A 19755-nucleotide genomic window follows, 5' to 3' on the forward strand; every position below is an offset into this window, starting at 1 on the left:
TAAAGCGCATTTATGTGATGGCAATCCACCTATCAGCTTCGCCAGCAAACAAGGACAGCATTTGTCAAGGCAGAGCTGGCGGTGATGTGCCTGAGAACCCCCAGCCATGGTACAGCTGTCTGCATGGAGGGCTCAGCTCCCTGAACTGTAACGAGCAATTTGTCTCACAGCTTTGATTCACTGTCAGTTTCTCTGACAGCGACTCCAGGAATTAATTCCTAACGTTTCAAGGTAACCTAGCGGGTGAAAAACTGAAGCAGGACGTGGTGGATACCTGTAGGTAACCCATCACCTGTTGGTGGTGTTAGCAGAACGAAAACAGAGGTGTTTCTGTTATGTGGCATTTCTAGACTGTTTAACTACATAACCCTAAGACATCATATACCAACAAGGAAAGGCAGCATAAAGGACAGGGTGCTTTAACCGTCCTCTTTCAGCTAATATTTCCTTAATGGGAAAGGCTTTCACTATGCAGCCGAGCAGATCCTTTATTGGAACAACTTGCCAGTCTGGCTGAGAAGTTCAGAACTACAAGGAGAACAGCTTCAAGTGTTTAAGCCACTGCAAAGCATTGAACTAGAATACATTTATTTATTTTTTATTTCAAAACAGCTGTTAAAAGATGTTTGATTACTCTGACAACTTAATAAATGCGTTACATTAAATCTTAAGCATTTCTAGCTCTGGCATCATCGATCAACACTAAACAGAGCAGAACTACCAACTTCAAAAGAAAAAGCATTGAGAAAGGGAATGTACTCTCCTTAAATTCAGGCATACTGTTATGCTGCAGATGGGTCACAGTTCTCCTATTTCTGTCCATTCTAGGCAAAAAACTTTGTCATCCAATTGCCACTTTGTTGTGGCTTAATGCTGTCTTACCTGACCACTGCATCTGATGGCAGCTACACACTTGTCTGTCAGCACGTCCAGGAACCTGCCAGCATCATTACACCTCCCAAGGAGCACCACCAAGAGCTGCCAATGAGACTTCCAGACCTCTGCTCTGCCCTGCTCCCCTCTATTCAGGCATCTGCCTGGCAGCTGGTTATAAGACAGATGAGGAGCATCATTGCTGGGCTCTCCCGTATGATTTTTATTGAGGAATGCCTTATACGCAGGCCCCATAAGATGATATCCACTACTTGCAGCCTTGTCAGCCTCTCTGATGCACACAGTGCAGCCAGCTGGCAGACATCAGATCGAGGTGACCGGCGGTACCTGGCAGCTGGGATCAGACAACACTAAAATCAGCTTAGCTGGGGGGATTCAAGGTACGAACCATGCATGAGTTACTCTAAAGCTGTGGAGCATGACAACTTTATCTTCCTGTCATCAGCTCTCCAGCAAAAGTGATCATGTTTGCATCCTTTATTTTTGGCCATACTTATTTAATGAATAAATGGAGTTATCTCACAAATAATTCCCCAAACAACAGGGCAAACAATTAGCCACGAGGATCATTTATTATCTAATTAAGCTGTAAGTATTCTTCTAGCTGAACAGAGAGCTGATAGATTCAAGGGATACAACTAATTAAAACATGGCTTTCTGTGGGGTGTGTGCATACGTGCACACGTGGAGGGTGGGAGAAGTACATGTAAAGGGGAAAAATCAACCATGACAGAGCAGAGTTCATAGACAAGGGTTCATGAAGCACTGAGAGAGAAATGCTGACACATCACTGGACCAAGTGATGCCAGAGCAGGATCTTCAGTGTAGGAGACGAATAATGCAAGATCACTGGGAACTATTGGTTTTACCTAAAGAGGAGAAATGAAGAACAGGGATCAAAACTATCAAAGTAAATACTTTCAGGATGAAGCACTGCAATCCAAGGACTGCTGTCGTGCACAAGGAACTGTGTGACTTTATCCTCTCAGAAGCTGCACTGCCATGAGTTCAAGGCCAAAGACACAACAGGGTGCACTCACAGTGCTAAGGAGGAGCCAAGGGCTTCTTTGGGCTCCAATTTACTACAACCTCACTTTCACTGTGGGATAGAAAACATTACCAAAACCATCCAAAGAAGAAAACCACCAATTAGTACAATCTCTTCGTTTCAAACATATGAATTGTTATTTGAAGCCTGATGTAACGCAGCTAGAGTGTGTTAAAAGTTCTTAAAAGGGTAAGCTTTGTAATGGATGCATTGCACAAATTAAAAACTAAATACATCACAACCATTTCACGAAGCACCTTTTGGCTCTTAAATCAAACTGCAATCTAGCAGTGTTTTACTTGAGGATTGTGAAATCTGTTTTTCCCATCTAGACTAGGAGAGAGGACAGGCAAAGCTTTCAGCAGAAAGTCACTGATTAATTAGCCAAAATCTCCATCTTAATACACTGGGGAAAAGAACAGCCCCAGGCTATAGTGTCCCCCAGACAATGCCACAGTCAAGCTTTCAACCAAGATGCAAAGCAACTCCATTTTCCACTGAAGAGAATCCAGAGTAACATTATAGCTGCTACCTCCATTCCCTGCACACTGCTTTTGAGCTCTTAATGTAAAGTGTGACAGTTATATAGCTACCCAATTAACTTGACTATTGTCCCCTAAAAATACTCTCTAGCTTAGCTCTCTTTTTGTGCAAATAGCATAATGTTAATTTAATGGAAAGGTCACATTATACTACAAAGAACGTAGAGACATTCCATTATGTCTTTCCCCCATTGCTGCTGAGCATTCAACACTTCTTCCATAGACATTTCATGAATAATGAGCAGCATCTCCAGCCATAGAAAGCACTGCCTTTCATTCCTCGCAATTTAAGATACATCATTCTACAGTCTCAAGGAAAGTGAAATATTACTGATCTGATTTTATACAAAAGGTTTTCAAGCTTTAAATGCTACGCTTTCCCCCTCACAACTGAGCGCCTGTATTCACTTCGCCTGCACGTGGAAATACTCCAATTTAACAACAGGCTTCAATATTTCTGAGCTGAAATAAATAAATTTACCCCAGATCGTTACTGTCTGTATGAGAAGGATAATCCCTCTTCAGCTCTTCCTCTTCCATGCAGTGTGTGGTGGGAGTTAGCAGGCTGTCCTGGCTAACCTGCAACTTGCTTCCACTGTTGTTTGCTCGTGCAAGTTCATCTTCCCTTCTTCTTCTACTAGTCACGTTATTCTTCACCACTTTCTATACCAAATTTTCAGGTAGTACTGCTCTGTTGACCAAAGTTAACATTCCTTTGTGCTATTAGAGAGATACAGAGGATCAGAAAAAGCCATGAATTAGTGCTCCAGCATCCACTGCAAGCTCTAAACAGAACCAATTATACATTTAAACAGAGACAGCAATTTTACCATTTTACAAAACACTTCCAGCAAGCAAAAGGCACTCAACTAGCCCCTCTGCTGGGGAGCAACCCATCCTTCAAACACAATGACTATTCTACTCCTTCCACTGCACACCTTACAGAATATTTGTGTTCACCTCATAGAAGTAGACTCTAAGCCTTCCAGAAATCAAATGCTTTGAATATTCACTGGCAAGTGTCACCTTTTTAACACACTTCTCCCCTGCCCCAGGCACGCTGTTGCAGATCAATTCCCAAACCTAGGTGAGCAATGCAATTTGCTATAATGACAATTCAACTGTAATCACAGCAGCGTAATGCACCGTGACTGTACTAGCAGCCCGACATTTGGCAAGTTTACTAAAACCTTAATAACAATGCATTATTACATTTGATATGCTTCCCTTAATTCATTAGCGAAGCAGGCTTCAGGAATAGAAATTGAACTTTTGAAACTGATTAGACTGTTTTGAATTGAGCAGCACGGAGATTGTGTGGTTAGCTGCTATTTAGCAATCATAACACTCTCATTTTTTATAGGACACAACATTCTCATGTAGTTAGGCTTAGGTTAGGAGAATCAACTCATATGTCAGGAAGTAAAGCTATTGCTCTTAACCAAACAAGAAGGAAAACCCAATATTAAAAACAAGCAAACAACAAGCAACCTGGTAATTCTGTAAGCATATGTCCTAATCTCTGGACTCATCTGCATCACCATTTTGGTGCTAAAAGATAAAGAAAGAGTTCAGGATCAGAAATTCTTCACGTTTACTGTGCAGGGTGGCCAACCAGCAGCCCAGGCTGCCCAGAGCCACATCCAGCCTGGCCTTGAATGCCTGCAGGGCTGGGGCATCCACAACCTCTTTGGGCAACCTGTTCCCGTGTGTCAATAATTATTATTACCTGTAATAAGGCTGACTACTTCAGCCTTTAGATATTTGGGTCTAACTTTGCATTTTTCATCTTTGCTCTTATTGTATTCATCTGGAACGTTTAAGGACAAAAAAAAAAAAAAAAAAAAAAAAAAAATTTGGATCACCAAGGATGCTTAAAATGTGAATCTCTTTGCTACAGCCTCTTCTGTACCCTCCCTGTTTCTTGCTCATTCCCTTCATCCCACCGAAAACACCAGCCCTTACACAAACACTGTAATCCAGAGCTGACAGGCTATCATGACACGTTAAGCCTGGTAAAGTACTACAAGCAGAAGGATTAAGCAGTAAAAACTTAAATCAAATATGAATTAATCTTTGCAAACAAAATGCACCTCCAAATTTTCAGTGCAGAGCTGCAGATGTGAAGTTTTTAATTGTTAGAGATACTCAAGCATTGACTAACACAGACTTTAAGAGCACCTCCAGCAAGACATAGGAAAGGGTCACATTCCACCAACCAGTGACCAACCCCACTACAGCAAGAGATATTTAAATGTGAACATCTCATGCAATGCTTTGGCACTGCTGGAAGAACAGGCTGGGCAGCATCCATCCTTGTGAGTTACCTACCTCACATAGCAGGAGAAATTATTGGCGTTTGGTGGCTTAATAACTGGTAGAAATATTACACTTGTTATTTCATTGAAATTTCACCTTGTCTTGAGTAGGTGGTTTCAAGATATTCCTGGAATTTTTTCTAATGTAAATCTATCATAAGAAAGCTTTTTTTGTTGTTTGTTCTTTAACAAAAAAGATTGGGACCTACCATTTCATAGAGGTAGACCTGAGACTTGGGTCAACCAAACAACCCTATATGGGTTATGGAATTTGGAAGTCATTAGGAACGCCACCACATACACACAGTTTGGTCTGACCAGTTTCCCCATTCCAGGGATATCAGTAAGCCACCATAACAATGTTTTCCTGCTCTTCCCAGAGCGATAAGGAGTTACAACTAGCCTTGACATCAGAGAGAGAAAAGGCTCTTTGCATTCTAAGTTCTGCCTTGCAATCCATCTTTTCAGTCTTCTGGGAAGCAAGGTATTAGATTGGATACCCTGACAGATCTTTAACTGCAGCAATAACAAATAACATCAGTGTAATTTATCTTGAAAGAAATTGCTCCATTTTCTTCTCTAGTTTCCAGCTTAAAACCTTCCTTTGCTGATGTTGCTGTCAATCTTATCTAGTGATCTATTTACCTAAAGCACAGAATTACAGTATAGGTTTTTATGACAAGCACAGAGCAGGCTTTGGCAATAATAATTTTGTGAGCCTGGATTGTTTTTAGGGCTCCGTCAGAAAGGCCACCTCTCTTCCATGTGAAAAGTCAACAAGCCACTTCAAAAGCTTAACAAATGAATTTGTCATAGCAATTAAGGCAAAAAAGCTATATAAACATTGATAAAAGGCGACCAATCACCGTGCACTGTCACATGAGGGAATAAGAAAAAGACCTTTAACACATTGCTCTGAATGCTTAGAAAGATCAAAAATAGTGTCTGGAAAGTGACGTTCTTTGACTTGCCATGAATCAGTGCCGTCTGCAATGCATGCCTGACCTTTGAGAAAGAGAGAAAAAAAAAATCTCAGACTGAATGAAGTAACTTCCAATTATTTGTACTGGTTCATAGAATGGCTTGTGTTGGGAGGGACCTCAAGAATCATCAATTTTCAACCCCCTGCCACAGGCAGGGCCACCAACCTCCATCTAATACTCTCCAATGCTCTTACTAGTATGGAAATGGACTCATCTCATCCCAGAGGGTTGCAGTGGAAGGGAATTCTGTCACTGCACAGAGCCAGCTTTTATTGCAAGACAGATGCCACTTCCACTGTGTGATCACAGGACAGCAGCTTCCAATGCAACAGTCAGAACACTGAAATATCTGTTCTAAGGCTTCAGCCACCAAATTTACTTAATAAAGACACAAAAAGCATCAATGGACATATACAGCTTCTCTAAACACATTTGTTGGCATCGAGTAGCTATAAAAAGGATCCTAAACATGCAATTACCACATATAATATCCTCTGCCCATATCATTTTGTGTAACCATCCCAGCACACTCATTACAAAAATGTTTTTAGCTGTTAAGGACTTTTTTTTTTTTTAAATCATATCAGTTTACAAACTGACATTTGCCAGCAGATATTAGCATACTCAAGTCCCCTGAATTCCCAGGGCCTTTATTATCTCCTTGCTGTTTACAAATTTTACTGTCATCCACCACTGCAAATTATCAGCTCTGCCTCTTGCTGAAGAAAATGCAAACTCAGAAGGCAGAGATGAGTACAAAAGCATTAATCAAATACAACATATTTCTTAGCACTCTCAGACACCTGGAATTAGATGCATCTGGTATCTACAATCTTCTCAAGGTATTCAGGATACTGAGGAGACTGCTAGGGGAGGGAAGGATTGGGGGTAAATAACTCATACAAAACAAAAATGCAGGTCATAAAGTACTTTTAAATCGGGCTGTAGGAACACAGTTTTGGTCTTGTACATTTGAGAAAAGAAAATAAAAGCTTAAATTAGTTTCTGCAGAGCACAGTGGTAATTTAAATAACGAGACTCGGAGGGAGAACAGCCTGAAATTCTGGGCCTTCCCTGACTTTTGGACATGGAGCAAAGCAGAGGACTGGTCAGATTCAGTGCCAGGCAAGCGCTTTGTTTTCCAAATGCAGTAACCATTGCTTCTTAGGAGGGGAAAAGATAAAGCAGAAACAGTTACCTGAGATTTTCAAACCTTCTGGTGCTTTCAGCATGCCTTTAACATGCTAATGTGGTCAAAACACGAAGTAGCAGAGTTCAGAATTGGCTACAGAGAACCCCAGGATGATCATAAAATGGCTTGGGTTGGAAGGGACCTCAAGGATCACCAAGCTCCAACCCCCTGCTGCAGCCAGGGCTGCCAACCTCCGTATCTAATACCAGACCAGGCTGCCCAGGGCCCCATCCAACCTGGCCTTGAACACCTCCAGGGACAGGCATCCACAACTTCAAGCCTTTTGCCCACCCTTTAAATACCAAACTGTCCACTCCTGTTTTTTAACCCTTCATCCTCACACCCTCAGAACGGTTCCCCTCCTCCCACTGTCCACAGCACACCTTGTACCTTTCCCCAAGCATTCTCCTTTAATTAATTACATTTATCATTCCACGGTTTCTTTTTCATCCACTAACTTTCCATTGCCTCAGCTCCATTCTAACTGCTGCCAGTTACAAAAGCCAGCTCCCAAACCACATCACGGGTCGTTGCCCCAAACGCTTTGTACCAGCGACAGGGCAGACTGCAGCTCTCCACAGCCAGGCAGGGAACGCTGAGTGAAACAGAAACAACCATTCTCCTCCCTGCGAGCGGGGACTTCAAAGAGAAGCCTTTGTTTCCTGTGCAAAGACAAGCAGAAAGCCGGCTCTACCTGTGCGAGCTGTCCCAAGGAGCGCAGGGTGAGCTGCTTTGGGTCGATGCACAGCAGCTCGCCCAGCTCCTGGTAGGGCTTCCCTCGGGGGGTGAAGAGCCCCTGTGTGCGCTGCCGTTCCCGCCTGTGCCACTTCTCCCAGCACACTTCCTCTGACGGCGGCCCGCTGCTCCTGTACAGCGCCCAGCTCCTGGCCTGCACCTTCCCTTCTCTCTCAGCCAAAGCAGGCAGAGGCTGAATGCGCACGAAGTCTCTGGGGTTCAGCGCTTTGCAGGCTGTTGGTACCTTGATTCCTCCGTCCTTGGGCGGCTCTGGCAGCGCAGCAGCCCTGAGCTGACTGGTAGCTGCCACAGGTGCTTGAGATCTGCTGCTTTTGGGCACACCTGGTGCCGGCATTGCTCCGGCACAGGAGCAGTTTGTGCTCCTTATACTATTACAAACTTTACTTTCCCAGCCATGACAACAAACCTCTGCTGCAACCTCGAAGCAAACCTCCTTTACAACTTCCAACACCCAGCCGCTGACGAACCCCAGCCCTCCTTCCACAACAACAAACCCTTCCCGGGAACCCAACACCCACCCCGTCTCCCAGGGAACGGCAGTACACAGAGCAGAGCACCTCCCTCCGCAGAGCACAAACCCCTTCAGCCCCATGGCTGCAGCATCACGGCCCGCCCTGCCCCCCCCCCGACCCCTCCTCAGGGCCGCCCCCTCCCCTCACTGGCAGAGCTGCCCATGGCGGGGTGGGTTTTCCATCCTTTTGGAGCCGTGGGGATGTGGCACTGAGGGATGTGGGTATATGGGGTGGGCTGGGGTTGGGCTTGGAACCCAAGCATCGCAACCCCCCTGACCCCACATGAACTCATTTTAGTCTCAAAAGCACTGAGCAGCAGTGGGAGTGGGTGGTCTCCAGGGGCGTGTTGGTGATGCACAACCATGAGAAGTGCATTAGATCCATTAAGCACCATTACCAGTGTCTGGAGCTAATCACTGCAACTTAATGAAGCTCATTCGTTCCTTCTGTACTGGAGCAGCATCCCTTCCAGGTGGCTACCAGCAGTACCCTGGCTGTGCCCTGTGTGCCCTTTGCTCCTGGGGCCTTTGGCATTAAGCCCAGTGAGAAGCATGGGGAGATCCTCCCAAAATTGCCTTTGCAGAGCAGGAGCCCCAGTGTGCCCCCTTTGGATTGGGGTGTTTGAGGTAGGAAGAGAAACACCTCTGAGCCAACACAGTGGTTGATCCCATTGCTAATGAGGCACAGGAGTCATTTAGCTGTGGCTGCAGGTGTTGAAGTGATGGGATGGGAAGTAATAAGATCCTGGAGCCACAGTGCATGGTGCAAATGGAACAGAAAGAAACAAAGTGGGTGACATCCAGCTTCTTGCCTACTGCCCCAGTACAAGCACTGCACTGACCCCACACTGAATGGGAATGACCCAAAGCCCAGCATGGGGCGTTGCATGTCCTTTTGCTCACTGCCTCAATTTACCTTCACCACAGAGATGCTTTAGCTTGATTCATTCCACTGTTTTAGTTGTAATTTATTGTCTTCAAGAGCTCTTCTGCAGGCTGAGATTTGCTCTGCAGGGATGCAGCAGAGAGAAATCTCCAAAACAAGGAAATAGAAACGGAGGTTGGAGGGGGGGTGTCATAGGGCAACCATAGAAGGGCTACAGGGGGTCATAGGGGCAGAGCTGCCTGATGCCAGCCTGGAAATGGGGCAGGGGGGAGCTGAGCAATTGGGGGGCACAGACACCCTTGGCTATGGGAAGAAGAAGGGCCTCTGAGGGTGCCTGATGCGTTCGGACCACCCTGTAGCTGATTCTGTGTTGTTTACCCTGCCCCGCACGCTGCCAGCAAAATGAATCCATTCAGCTCCTCACTTCCATTTTTGGAATATAAACCCTCAGGGACACGCTGAGAAATCTTCCTCCAAGTGGGGCCACATCCCTGGGACTCAAGAGGCTTCTGGTGCTCCCTGCTCCCCATGCAGAGTCTCTGTGCTGCAGCGGGTATGAAGCCATAAAGCCTAATACGTTACGGCACCATAAAACGCAGGGTAATTGCTGTGAGACCATAAAAATGGAATGTAATTGGCGGAGCGGCCATTGCAGTGTTACACAGCTCTGACGGTTTGGCAGTGTTATCTCACCCAGGGCTGCGGCAGACAAACAGCCCTGAGCATCAGCCTCAATGCTGAAATGGCACCGTGTTTCGAAAGCTGCTGTATCACCCGCTGAACCACACGTAGCAGTATTTATTGCTAAAACGTCCCTCTCTTCAGCACTCAGGTAGTGCTTAAAAAAGCACTGAGCTTCGCTTCTTTCATTGCTTGGCAAAGGGGCTCGACGCACTGCCTGCATACCAGGTCTTCATTGCTGATTGCTGATGGCATTAGGAAGTGATTGCAGGCATACTTCTCAATATTCTTTGTAAGATATTATTAAGGAATTCATCAGGAAGCAGAACCAAACAAAGCAGAGGGAATAAAGAAATAAAACCTCTTTCCCCCAGCTACAGATGAGCAGGAGAGAAAGCTGAGGACACAGCCCACATAGGCAGTTACAAGCCACCAACGTTTGGGGGATATTTGTTGAGTTTTTTATCTGTGTCCTCTCTTTCAGCTATGCAGAAAACCCACCCAGCAGCTCCAAAGAGCAGAACCAGGGTCCACTGTGCCCCCAGGGCTGAAGCCCCACCCAGGTACCGGGGTGCAGCATTCCCCCCCTGCAGTGTGAGCAAGGCTGCTGTGCTGGGGGGAATGCAACACTGGGGCCAGGATTTATAGCACATGCTGTGGCTGTTGTTGGTAACTGAGCCCTGAGCAAGCCCAAGCGCAACATGTGAGCTGTATTTTTAACTCCAAGGTCCCACTGACATGGAAAACTGGGTGTCTGCTCCCTTTGGCATCACCACTTTGCTGTGCCTGGGCATTGGATTGCAGGATTGGGCTGCAGCCAGGAGCTGGTGGGGGGAGATGTGAGTGGGGATAGTGTGAGGACAAACACGGCTTCCCTGGCTCAGAGGGCTGCTTTGTGTCCCCAGCCAGGAAAAGGGCACAGAGCCCATCTCGAGGGCAAAGAGTGCCCAGAGCATCCGCAGCCCCCCTACCCTCACCTCCCAGCCAAGACCAGCAGAGGCTAAGAACATCAACTCATCTTTATTCCTCAAGTCTGATAAGTAAAATCACAAGTTCTTTTTGGAAAAAAAGAAAAAACAAAAACAAAAACAAAACATGCAGACAGTTTACATTTCTCAGCAGGTCTGGTGGGGGTTTGTCTGTCTGGGACAGGGCTGTGCCATTGGCCCCACTGCCGGCTGTGTGTCTGCGGGCTGCCAAGGGGCCGGCGTGGAGATGGAGTTCAAAAACAAAACCAAAAACAGAGAAGAAGAAGACACAGGACCACGGGATTCCACTTCAACTTAAGAAGAGAAAAGGGCACTTTTTCACTATTGTTACAAACATCCCATCTGCTCACCTTACAGCATAAAAAGAACCGTAACAAAGACACCCGTTCTGCTGGGTCTGATGGATGCAAAGCCTCTACCAGAGTGTCAGATCACTGTGGGGCAGCTGCTCCCAGGGGGCGGGAGAGGCCGTGCCCCGGGGCCACCCCGCTGGGGCCCGGGGAGCGGGGCTGGGGGGGATTAGGGTTGGGGGGAGCGGAGAAGGGGCACAGGGCCCTCAGGCACAGGTGGCCTCTGGGTTCTCCAGTGGGATGTCGCTGCTGCAGCTGCCCTCGCCGTACTGCTGGTAGGGGGGGATCTGGGGAGCCTCGATGATCAGCAGCCCCTCCGGTGACAAGGAGGCGAAGACAGTGATGGGGTCCACCTCATAGGGCAGCCTGGAGGGGAGACAGAGAGATGTGTGGGGTTAGGAGATGGTACAGCCGTGCGGCTCGCAGCCTTCCCGCTGAGATTGCCTGCAAGACCCCCGGCCGGGCTCACCGCCCCCACTTGTGTTACTACTGCAGCCCCTGGGAATGCATAGGGATATTAAAGAGGCCTCTGGGCTGCCTGGCGCTCTGTTTAATCTTCGTGGCAGATGTGTTTGATGGGACGTCACTGCCGCCCGCTCTCGCCTGGCTGCTGCGTCGCACCCGTGCCTTGCCCATAAAAGGAGCCCGGCTGCTGGCTCCCACCCGCTGCGCACGTGGCTTTGCTGGGAGGTTTTGGTAAAGCGAAGCTGCAGAGCCGCTGCTGCACCGCTGTGTTTTGCCCTCGGTGTTGGGCTCGCCTTCCCTCCCTGCTGTTGTTGTTGCTGGGGTGAGTCAGCGCGATAGCGATCAGACTGACATCACTCGGATGTGGATGTGGGTGCACGTGTAGCCGCACACCGGGGACGGGCGTATTTTGGGGCTGGTGATGGGATCAGCCCCAAAATAGGAACACGGTGCTTTGCACCCCTTTCTACTTTCATATCTGGGCCGGAGGAGCTCACAGGGCTGGTTTTGGGATGGGAACAGCAGGGCTGCAGCCATCACATGTCATGGGGATGGGGCTGTGCACATGGGAGGACGCCCCGGGGCCGGGTGATACCTACTGGATTTTCTTGGTGAAGTTCTTGGAGACGATGCCTCCTTCCACCTGCTGCTCCTCGTGTTTGCCTGGGGGGGAGGACAAAGGGGTGTCACCACTGCATTGGGCTCAGGGCTTAACCCAACAAGCAAAACAAACAAACCCCAGGAACACTTCCAAACGAGATGTTTTCCCTTCCCTCTGTGGGTGTCTCCCACGTGAGGAGGAATACACCACATCCAACAAGGAACAACACTAAGTGCCTGGCCTGTGAGGCTGCGCTGGTTGGAGGAGGAGGAGAAGGAAGAGCTGCTTTCCCCACCAGACACCTTCACTTCCCATGGAGCCTGAGCCCTGCTTGCTGCCAGGAGCCAGGGCTTAAGAAGGAGCCATCAGACATGACCAAATCTTTGGATCCTGTCCCCATCCTCTGCTGTGCTGTCGGGCTGTGTGTAAGCCTCACCAAGATGGGGTTTAAGCTCTGAGGCCTCCCGGATCCCTCCAACCCACAGTGTCCCCCCCAAATCAGCCCCTGGAAGAAGTTCTGTGGCCTGGCACGGTGCTGGCAGCCCCAGGAGGTGCTCTGGCCAGGGTGCAGCTCTGGAGCTCTGGGAGGTGCTTTGGGCTGCCTCGCTCTCGGCCCCTTTAAAGGGAATCTCCCTCAGCTCCGTCCTCGCCGGCTATAATTAACCCAGCCAGGCTGGGGCCCCTCTCGGCAGCTCACAGCTGAGTGCCAGCTGGAACACAAATCCCAGAGATTCACCCCAAAGGAGGCTCGGCCTTCCCAAGTCAGCACCGAGCATGCCACCCGAGCCCCATCCCACTCCCCGTGCCCCAGCCCTCACCTGACACCTCGACGTATCCATCCTTGGTTTTGACCGTCAGCTCCTCAGGCTTGAAGCTGTGCACGTTGACGCACACCTTCCAGGGCTCACGGGAGGTGGGCGCGGGGCAGCGGCTCTCCGGGTACCCCCCAAAGCGGGTGCTGTAGCCGGGGGCCATGGCACCAGCGCGGGCACGCAGAGGGCCCGGCCAGGTGGGGGTGAGCCGGGGCCGAGCCCAGTCGGGCCAGTCTGCCGTCAGGTCCCCAGGGAAGGGCGAGAGGCCGAAATCATCGTCCAGGAGGCGCGAGGTCAAACTGGGCTCTCGGAATGGGTCGCGGAGGCTCCGCCGGCCAGGGTAATGGCAGGAGAAGGGCAGCTGGCTGTCGGCCATGGCTCTGTGCTACTCGTGGAACCTCAAATGCTGCGGAATACCCCGGGGAGCCTGGCCCAGGGCAGGCGCATCCACGCACGGGGTTTGGGTGGGGCCCGGCACCGGGCAGAGCGCGATGGGTGGAAGAGGTTCAGCAGGGCTGAGGCATCCGGAGCTTGGAAAGCAAGTGTGGGGAGGACGGTGTGGGCTGCAAGAAAACGCTTCCTGGTTGGCTTCGGTCCCAGGGATCGGGCGGAGGAAAATAAAACTTCTTGTCCAGAGAGGGAGGGAAAAAAAAAAAAAATCAAACCGAATATCCCGAGATTAAAAGCTTATCTCTCCCCTCTCGCTCCCACAATCACTGTGCCGTGTCCCCACCGCTCCCGGGTGAGAGCCGCAATAAATGCCTGAGCTCGGAGCCGAGAAACTTCTGCAACCTTCCACCGCCGGGCGAGCGCTATTTATACGCTGCGGGGGGGGAGGCTGTGTTTTGCAATTCCTGCCCTGTCAGCCGAGTATTTTGGAGAGGATGAAACAGCCGTGGAGAATCTGGGCTGTGCAGCTGACCTCTCGCGCTGGCCTGAGGATCCCGGCTGGCGCAGGGTTTTCGGCACCTGCCTAAAAATAACCGGGGAGCTCAGGGTGGGCTGCCTGCACCCCTGTGTCACCCATCAAAAATACCCCCAGGTGGGGCTGGGCCCCGCACTGTACACCCGCTGCACCCGGAGATGTGTCACCAGCAAAAAGTGGCTGGGATTGCGGGCTGATGCCTGGGGCTGGGCCCGGAGCAATGTTCCATAATCATTGGGGTGGGAGTGGGACCCTACGTGGCCCCATCCTCGCCCTCCTCCTCCTCCTCATCGCGTGCCTGGCTGCGCCGCAGCAGGGCGAGGCGTAATCACAGCCGCGCGGGGCTAATTACAGGGCTGCAGGGGATGGGGTGCGGCGGGGTACCTGGCGCTGGTGGCACTGGGGTGCCTGGTGGCAGCAGGGTTCCTGCAGAGGGGTCCCGGCACGCCGATGAGTGTCAGCAATGATGCGCCGGATGCTGCACTGCTTCCTCGCTCCCTCCCATCTCTACCGTGCTTTCTTCAGCATCTACAATCTCTCTAATGGACTTGCTGGAACAAATTGCAGCAGGAAGGCCGTAATGCGCTGTGGGCCACGTTGCGATGCGGCTGCTGGTCGCTCAGAGGGTATTAATCATGGAGCAGTGACATGGCACTGTTGGACAGGGAGCTGCCTTTGCCTGCATGGGGAGGAGCTGCTTCCTGTGCTCATCCCTCATCTCCCTCACGTGTGTGTGGGGAGACACAGCCAGGCATCGCGGGGTCTCCCCAGGGACTGGGGTATGACTGGAGATGCTGGGAGGAGCTGAGAAGCAGCAGACAGCAGAGGCTGAAGTGTCCTTCTCTATCTCCTGCCCTGCCTGGCTGAGCACTCCCATCACCTGGAGTGACATCACCTATTCCAGGGGTGACACCAGCACACGCTTTGGGACAGCCCCATGGCCGCTTCCATCCCTGCCACATTTCACCCTGAGATCTCCAGTCCCATGTTTCCCTAGTAGCTCCAGGCCACCCTCCCTCCCAGGCCAGGAATCTGTCTTGTCGCCTTGCTTATCCCCATTAGTCACATGTCCCTCTCCAGGGATCCCAATTTAGCTCCTGTTGTCACTCCAAATCTCCCAGTCACCTCCCACAGCTGCCAGCACCGCCACGTCAGCTCTGGGGAGCGCAGAGCCCTCCTATCTGCCAAGCAACCTGGGGACACTGCCCCATGTCTGTGCCGTGCTCAGAACCTTCCCAGATGCACATCTCAGCTGCCAGCAGGACTTGGTGGCTGGCATTATCAGGGGACACAGAGCATCCCCATTGCCCCCAAATTGGTGTGAGATCTACACTACTGGCTTGGGCTGTCTGTGAGCTGAGGATGACCCAAATCGCACAGCAAAGGACAGCAAAAGCCTGACCCAGCTGGCAGGAATCTGAGCTCAACAGTTCAGCTTCAGCCTGTGCCCCAAGGACCTCATCCCCGGCAGCTGAGATCGCAAGCACATGCCCTGCTGCACCTAGCAGCTGAAACAACCCAAAATATCCCACTGCACCAAGCCCCATCCAAAAGGAACACGAGAAACCAGGCTGCGATGTGAACCAGATATCATCTGAACTTTTATTGGAACCCTTTTCTAAACAGGCTAACGACTCAAATACCCCAGGAAGACTAAAGAATACAGTATGCATTTCCATGGAGAGCAAAGGTAGTTTTACAGTGAAGTCGAATGAACAGATGTGCCGGTATGATTTGGTAAGGAATTGACCAGCAGAGAAAACAGGGACACAGTTTCCCTGGCAGCTTTTCTCCTGTCTGGGCTTTTGTTCTAAATCTCTCCATTTCCTGGATAGGGCTCAAGGTGCTGTTCTCTACAACAGTCCAAAATTTAGGCTGCTTTACCGAGGAGCTGTTGCTACAGCAGTGGATGTTGCAGTGCTTCAGAGACCCTCCTGGTCACACACAGACTTCCAGGCAGCTGCAAAAGTCACGGGATTTGCTCATCCTCTATCACACAGATAACACAACCCTGCTGGACATTAAAGACTTCAGTCTGGCACCTAAAATTGCCCCTTTCTCAAATATCCCATGGACTCAATGGTGAGACTCAAACAGTTTTCCTAAGTAATGCTCAATAAATAGGAGAAATAAATATTAAATAAGAGGCCAAGTCCTCTCAGCCTTTTCGATCTATGTACAATGCATAGCAAAATAACATCGATTGGCCATTGCAGGTAGGTTTGGTACAATTTCAGTCGCCCAAAACAACAGAAACATTGAGAAAAGTTACGGTCAACATAAAGCAGAGCACAGCTGAGCGCCGCAACCCGCGACAAAATGGAATGACACAACAGTGCATTGAAATATCCTTTCTTTGCACTTTGCAGCAAAATTTCAGGGGCTGGGCTGGGTTTGCTTGAGACCTGGTGTGTGGGGTGGGAAAGGAGGGAGCCTGGGGGTTGAGTGAGCAGGGAGCATCCCAGAGGGACCCTGCGTCATGTGCTCTGCTGTGGAAAGGCAACCAGGGCACTTAGGATGGAAACAACACAACGGGCAGGAAGGATGAGGAAAGAAAACCCTCTGAGATGGCACTTCTGAGAGGCGGCCAACACATTGCCCCAGAGCTCTTGGTGAGGACCTGGACAGCCCCAGCGCCAATGAGCAGCGATCTGTGTTCACCCAAAGGGCCAAGCTGCCCCAGGGCAGAAGCTGCTCCATGCAAACAACAGCAACCTGAGACTCTGGTCGTGGAGTAAAACTCCCATAAAAGCAACAAGTGAGTGAACACGCAACAAAAGAAGCACTGGCAAAAGGCACAGAGACAGAAAAGCTCACAGGCTTCTTGCAAAGTGACAGAAAAACCCACTGACGGGACGGGCGATGATCAGCATTGTACCAAAAACCTTAAATAAGTTAAAAAATAAAGAGAGAAATACCACTGAGGAAACATATGCACATACACACACACACACAGAGCAGTTAGTGCTGTCACTGGGCTGGATTTGCAGGCACCTCCCGTGCTCTCACGGCCCAACCTCAGATTTTCCATGGGTGGATCACAATGCAAAACAACGTGGGGAAGTCCTTCCTCCTGCCAGTGCGGGGCCAGCACTGGGAACCTCCATGCAACCCAAATAAGCACACAGAGCCCCAATAACTCCTTGCTCCTTCCTTTGCCCTCCAGAATAAATAAATAAATACTGCCGACGGCGACCGCTCGCGTCCGTCCCGACCGTAGCAATTAGAAACAGAACGCGTCTGATAATAAATAAGTGCGTCAATAAATAATTAATAAATAAATAAAGAGGTTTTGCTCCGATGCTGGAGAGCCTTCAGCTGCCACCGGCCGTGCAGGTGGATGGGTACCAGAGCCACGTGGCACCTCTTGTCCCATAGCCAGCGTGTGCTGCTGCCTCCAGCACTGTGTTTGTTCTCCATCCCACGAGGAACTCGGCTCAATGTAGTTGGGCTGTTTACACTGCTTGCACAAAGCTCTTTGCTTTCCCAGCCGTTGCCCATCTGGCTCGCTGCTGCAGGTGCATGCTGGCATTTGGGGGCACGGAAGGGCATGAAGAGACAGACAGATTTGGGATTTGGCCTCTGGTCGCTGAGATCAGACCTTTCATGGAGCGCTACAGGGTGACAATGCCAAACTGGGAGGGACTCCCTAAGGAAGAAGCATGGGATTCTCAGCCCTTTACAAGAAGGGTGCTCCCCACCAGAGGAGCCGGGGGCTGCTGTGGGGCTGGGGTGGGGGGAAGGCAGCAGCACCCGCTGCAAGAACACCTCGTCTGTAATTCTCAACCACAGCCTGAGGGGTTTGCAGTGAGAAGGAGACGGGGAAAAGGGCCCCTGTTATCAAATTTCCCCTCGCATCAGCTACGTAGAAGTATAAACCTTCCTGCCGTGTTTTCCAACTGATAACATGTTTATATGCTTGCTAAGGCAACCATCCAGGTTGTGTTTGACCTTACCCTGCTCACAGCTTTAGGTGCTGCCACTGGGAGCCGTGGGTAACTCTCTGGCTGTGGGTTTGCCTTTCCTTCCACCCCTCTCCCCCTCCGGCAGATGCTGGCTGCCCTTAGCCCTTTCCTGTGACACTTCAATGACACACCTCCTTGACTCATTAAGCCCAAACTCGTTAATGATCACGCAGGATGGAAGGGGAGGGGATGGAAAAAGGGAGGGAGGGAAGTCTTAGACCTAAATTAGCGTCTCTAAGCACCCAGGTGTTGTAAGAGAAAGAAAATCCTCAGCACCGGCTCAGCCCGTGCTAGGAGAAGCCTTTGTTGCTCTGCAAAACACAGTAATTGCGCAGGCAGCTGGGCTGGCAAGCCTGGCAGGGAGACAAAACCGCAGGGCCGCCCAGGCAGGCAGGGCCCTCCCAGATCCTGGGAAAAAAAAAACAGGCAATTTTGGGAGAGGGTGGGGGGTCTCTGAGATGCGAGCCGTGCAGCCCCAGCTCACACTACAGCACTGACTCCCCTCTGCTGCGTCTCCTCTCAGCGGTCACACTGATGGAGGGGAATAAAACAGCCCTGTGAAAGGTGGATGTGTAACACCTTGTTAGGAAAGGGCAGGAGAAAGAGAGGGAATAGCTTTTTTCCCCCCCAGAAATTAATGTCAGGAGGGATTTCTGGCCTTCTATTTATAGCAGTGTTGGGCGTATGGCAATAAATAAATATGCTCATGGCAGAGACCTGCTGCAGAGTGGGCAGAATCTCGGGAGGAGAGATCCAATATCAGGGACCTGATATTTGCCTTGAGGTGGACAGGTCACGTCCACTCATCACCAAAGCTTCCCAGCAAATTCCTCCCTAAATGTGTCTCTTCCTCCGGAGGGAATTAATTCGCTGGCTCCCGCTTTGGCAAGAGAAGAGCAAAGAGACAATCTTCTTCCTTTGGAGCAGCTGGCAGCTGTCGCAGAGTGGCAGCGATGGGGAGATGGGGATGTCAGGAGGATGGGCCCTGTAGGGTCTGCAGAGCCTTTGTGGGGCATTGGCCCCTCTTCCAGCCCCAGCTCTGACTGGGGGAGCTGCATGGATCCACCCTCCCTGCAAGGCAGCAGGGGGGCTGTTCCAGGAGCACGAGGGCTCTTACTCCATCCGTAATGAGAAAAGGGGACCCGGTGCTGCTGTCGCATCAGTATTGGGGATGATTGCGATCAATGGCCAAGTAGGTGGGAAGGATGTGGAGAACGCAAGGAATTCAGTGATGCCGGCGGCACTCCTTAGCGACGCAGGCTGTCGGAGCTGCCTCCTGAGTCACAGCTCCTGCTCCGGCTGCGGCTGCTCCTGGGGCCTGAGCTCCTGCTGCGGCTCCTGCTCTCTGCACTGCTGCTGCTCCAGCTGCGGCTGCGGCTCGTCCGGTGACTGGAGTAGCTCCTGCTCCGGCTAGGGGAGCGGCTGAGACTGCTGTACCAGGAGGAATAGCTGCTGGCACTGCTGGAGGAGGATGGGCTGGGCCGGTAGTAGGGGATGGGGCGTTTGCGGGCGCTGTGGGGACAGAGAGATGCAGGATTACCAGGAACGCAAGGACAGATTTATTGCCAAGATCTTCAAAATATGTTGTTTACTCTGCACGACACCTCTCAGATTTGTCTGGTTTTATTTGCAGGTAGCTGGTAGGCGTTGGGATTCCAGCCAACCACCCCCACGGCTACCATCCATCAAGTCTGAGGCTCTGCCTGATGTTTTCCCAAAAAGCCCTCAGCTTGAGAATTAGAGTCAAATTTGACTGTCTATAGCATGGGACATCTGCCATGGGAAAGGGTGAAGCAAAAGCCTTCTGCACCTTGTACTTGATGGGTGGGTGAATCCC

The 19755-nt window shown here is 50.5% G+C and overlaps 3 protein-coding genes across 20 annotated transcripts in view; all 3 read right to left on the reverse strand.

Annotated features, from left to right (window-relative positions):
* The window catches only part of CCDC60 (coiled-coil domain containing 60), a 42100-nt gene extending 33839 nt beyond the window's left edge, over nt 1-8261 (reverse strand). For 2 of the 3 annotated variants that reach the window (XM_085238272.1, XM_085238271.1), the window contains exon 1: nt 7672-8260. In XM_085238272.1, coding sequence (XP_085094398.1) covers nt 7672-8067 — 396 coding nt within the window. In that variant the 5' untranslated portion in view covers nt 8068-8260. Of the gene's footprint in view, nt 1-7671 lie in introns of all 3 variants that reach the window. The other variant, XM_085238273.1, reaches the window with a different exon arrangement.
* A 2954-nt stretch (nt 8262-11215) lies between these two features.
* HSPB8 (heat shock protein family B (small) member 8) lies at nt 11216-13797 on the reverse strand. The gene is made up of 3 exons (XM_085238849.1): nt 13035-13797; nt 12215-12278; nt 11216-11516 (listed from the first exon to the last, which is right to left on the reverse strand). Exons 1-3 carry the CDS (start codon nt 13402-13404, stop codon nt 11357-11359), a joined length of 594 nt encoding a protein of 197 aa, XP_085094975.1. The 5' UTR covers nt 13405-13797; the 3' UTR covers nt 11216-11356.
* Nucleotides 13798-15525: 1728 nt separating this feature from the next.
* Nucleotides 15526-19755, reverse strand: part of SRRM4 (serine/arginine repetitive matrix 4) — a 69565-nt gene continuing 65335 nt past the window's right edge. For all 16 annotated transcript variants that reach the window (XM_085238853.1, XM_085238860.1, XM_085238861.1 and 13 more), the window contains one exon: nt 15526-19430. In XM_085238853.1, coding sequence (XP_085094979.1) covers nt 19166-19430 — 265 coding nt within the window. In that variant the 3' untranslated portion in view covers nt 15526-19165. The remainder of the gene's footprint in view (nt 19431-19755) is intronic.

Source organism: Meleagris gallopavo, chromosome 17, assembly GCF_905368555.1.
Source record: "Meleagris gallopavo chromosome 17, MGAL_WU_HG_1.1, whole genome shotgun sequence".
Lineage (NCBI taxonomy): Eukaryota > Metazoa > Chordata > Aves > Galliformes > Phasianidae > Meleagris > Meleagris gallopavo.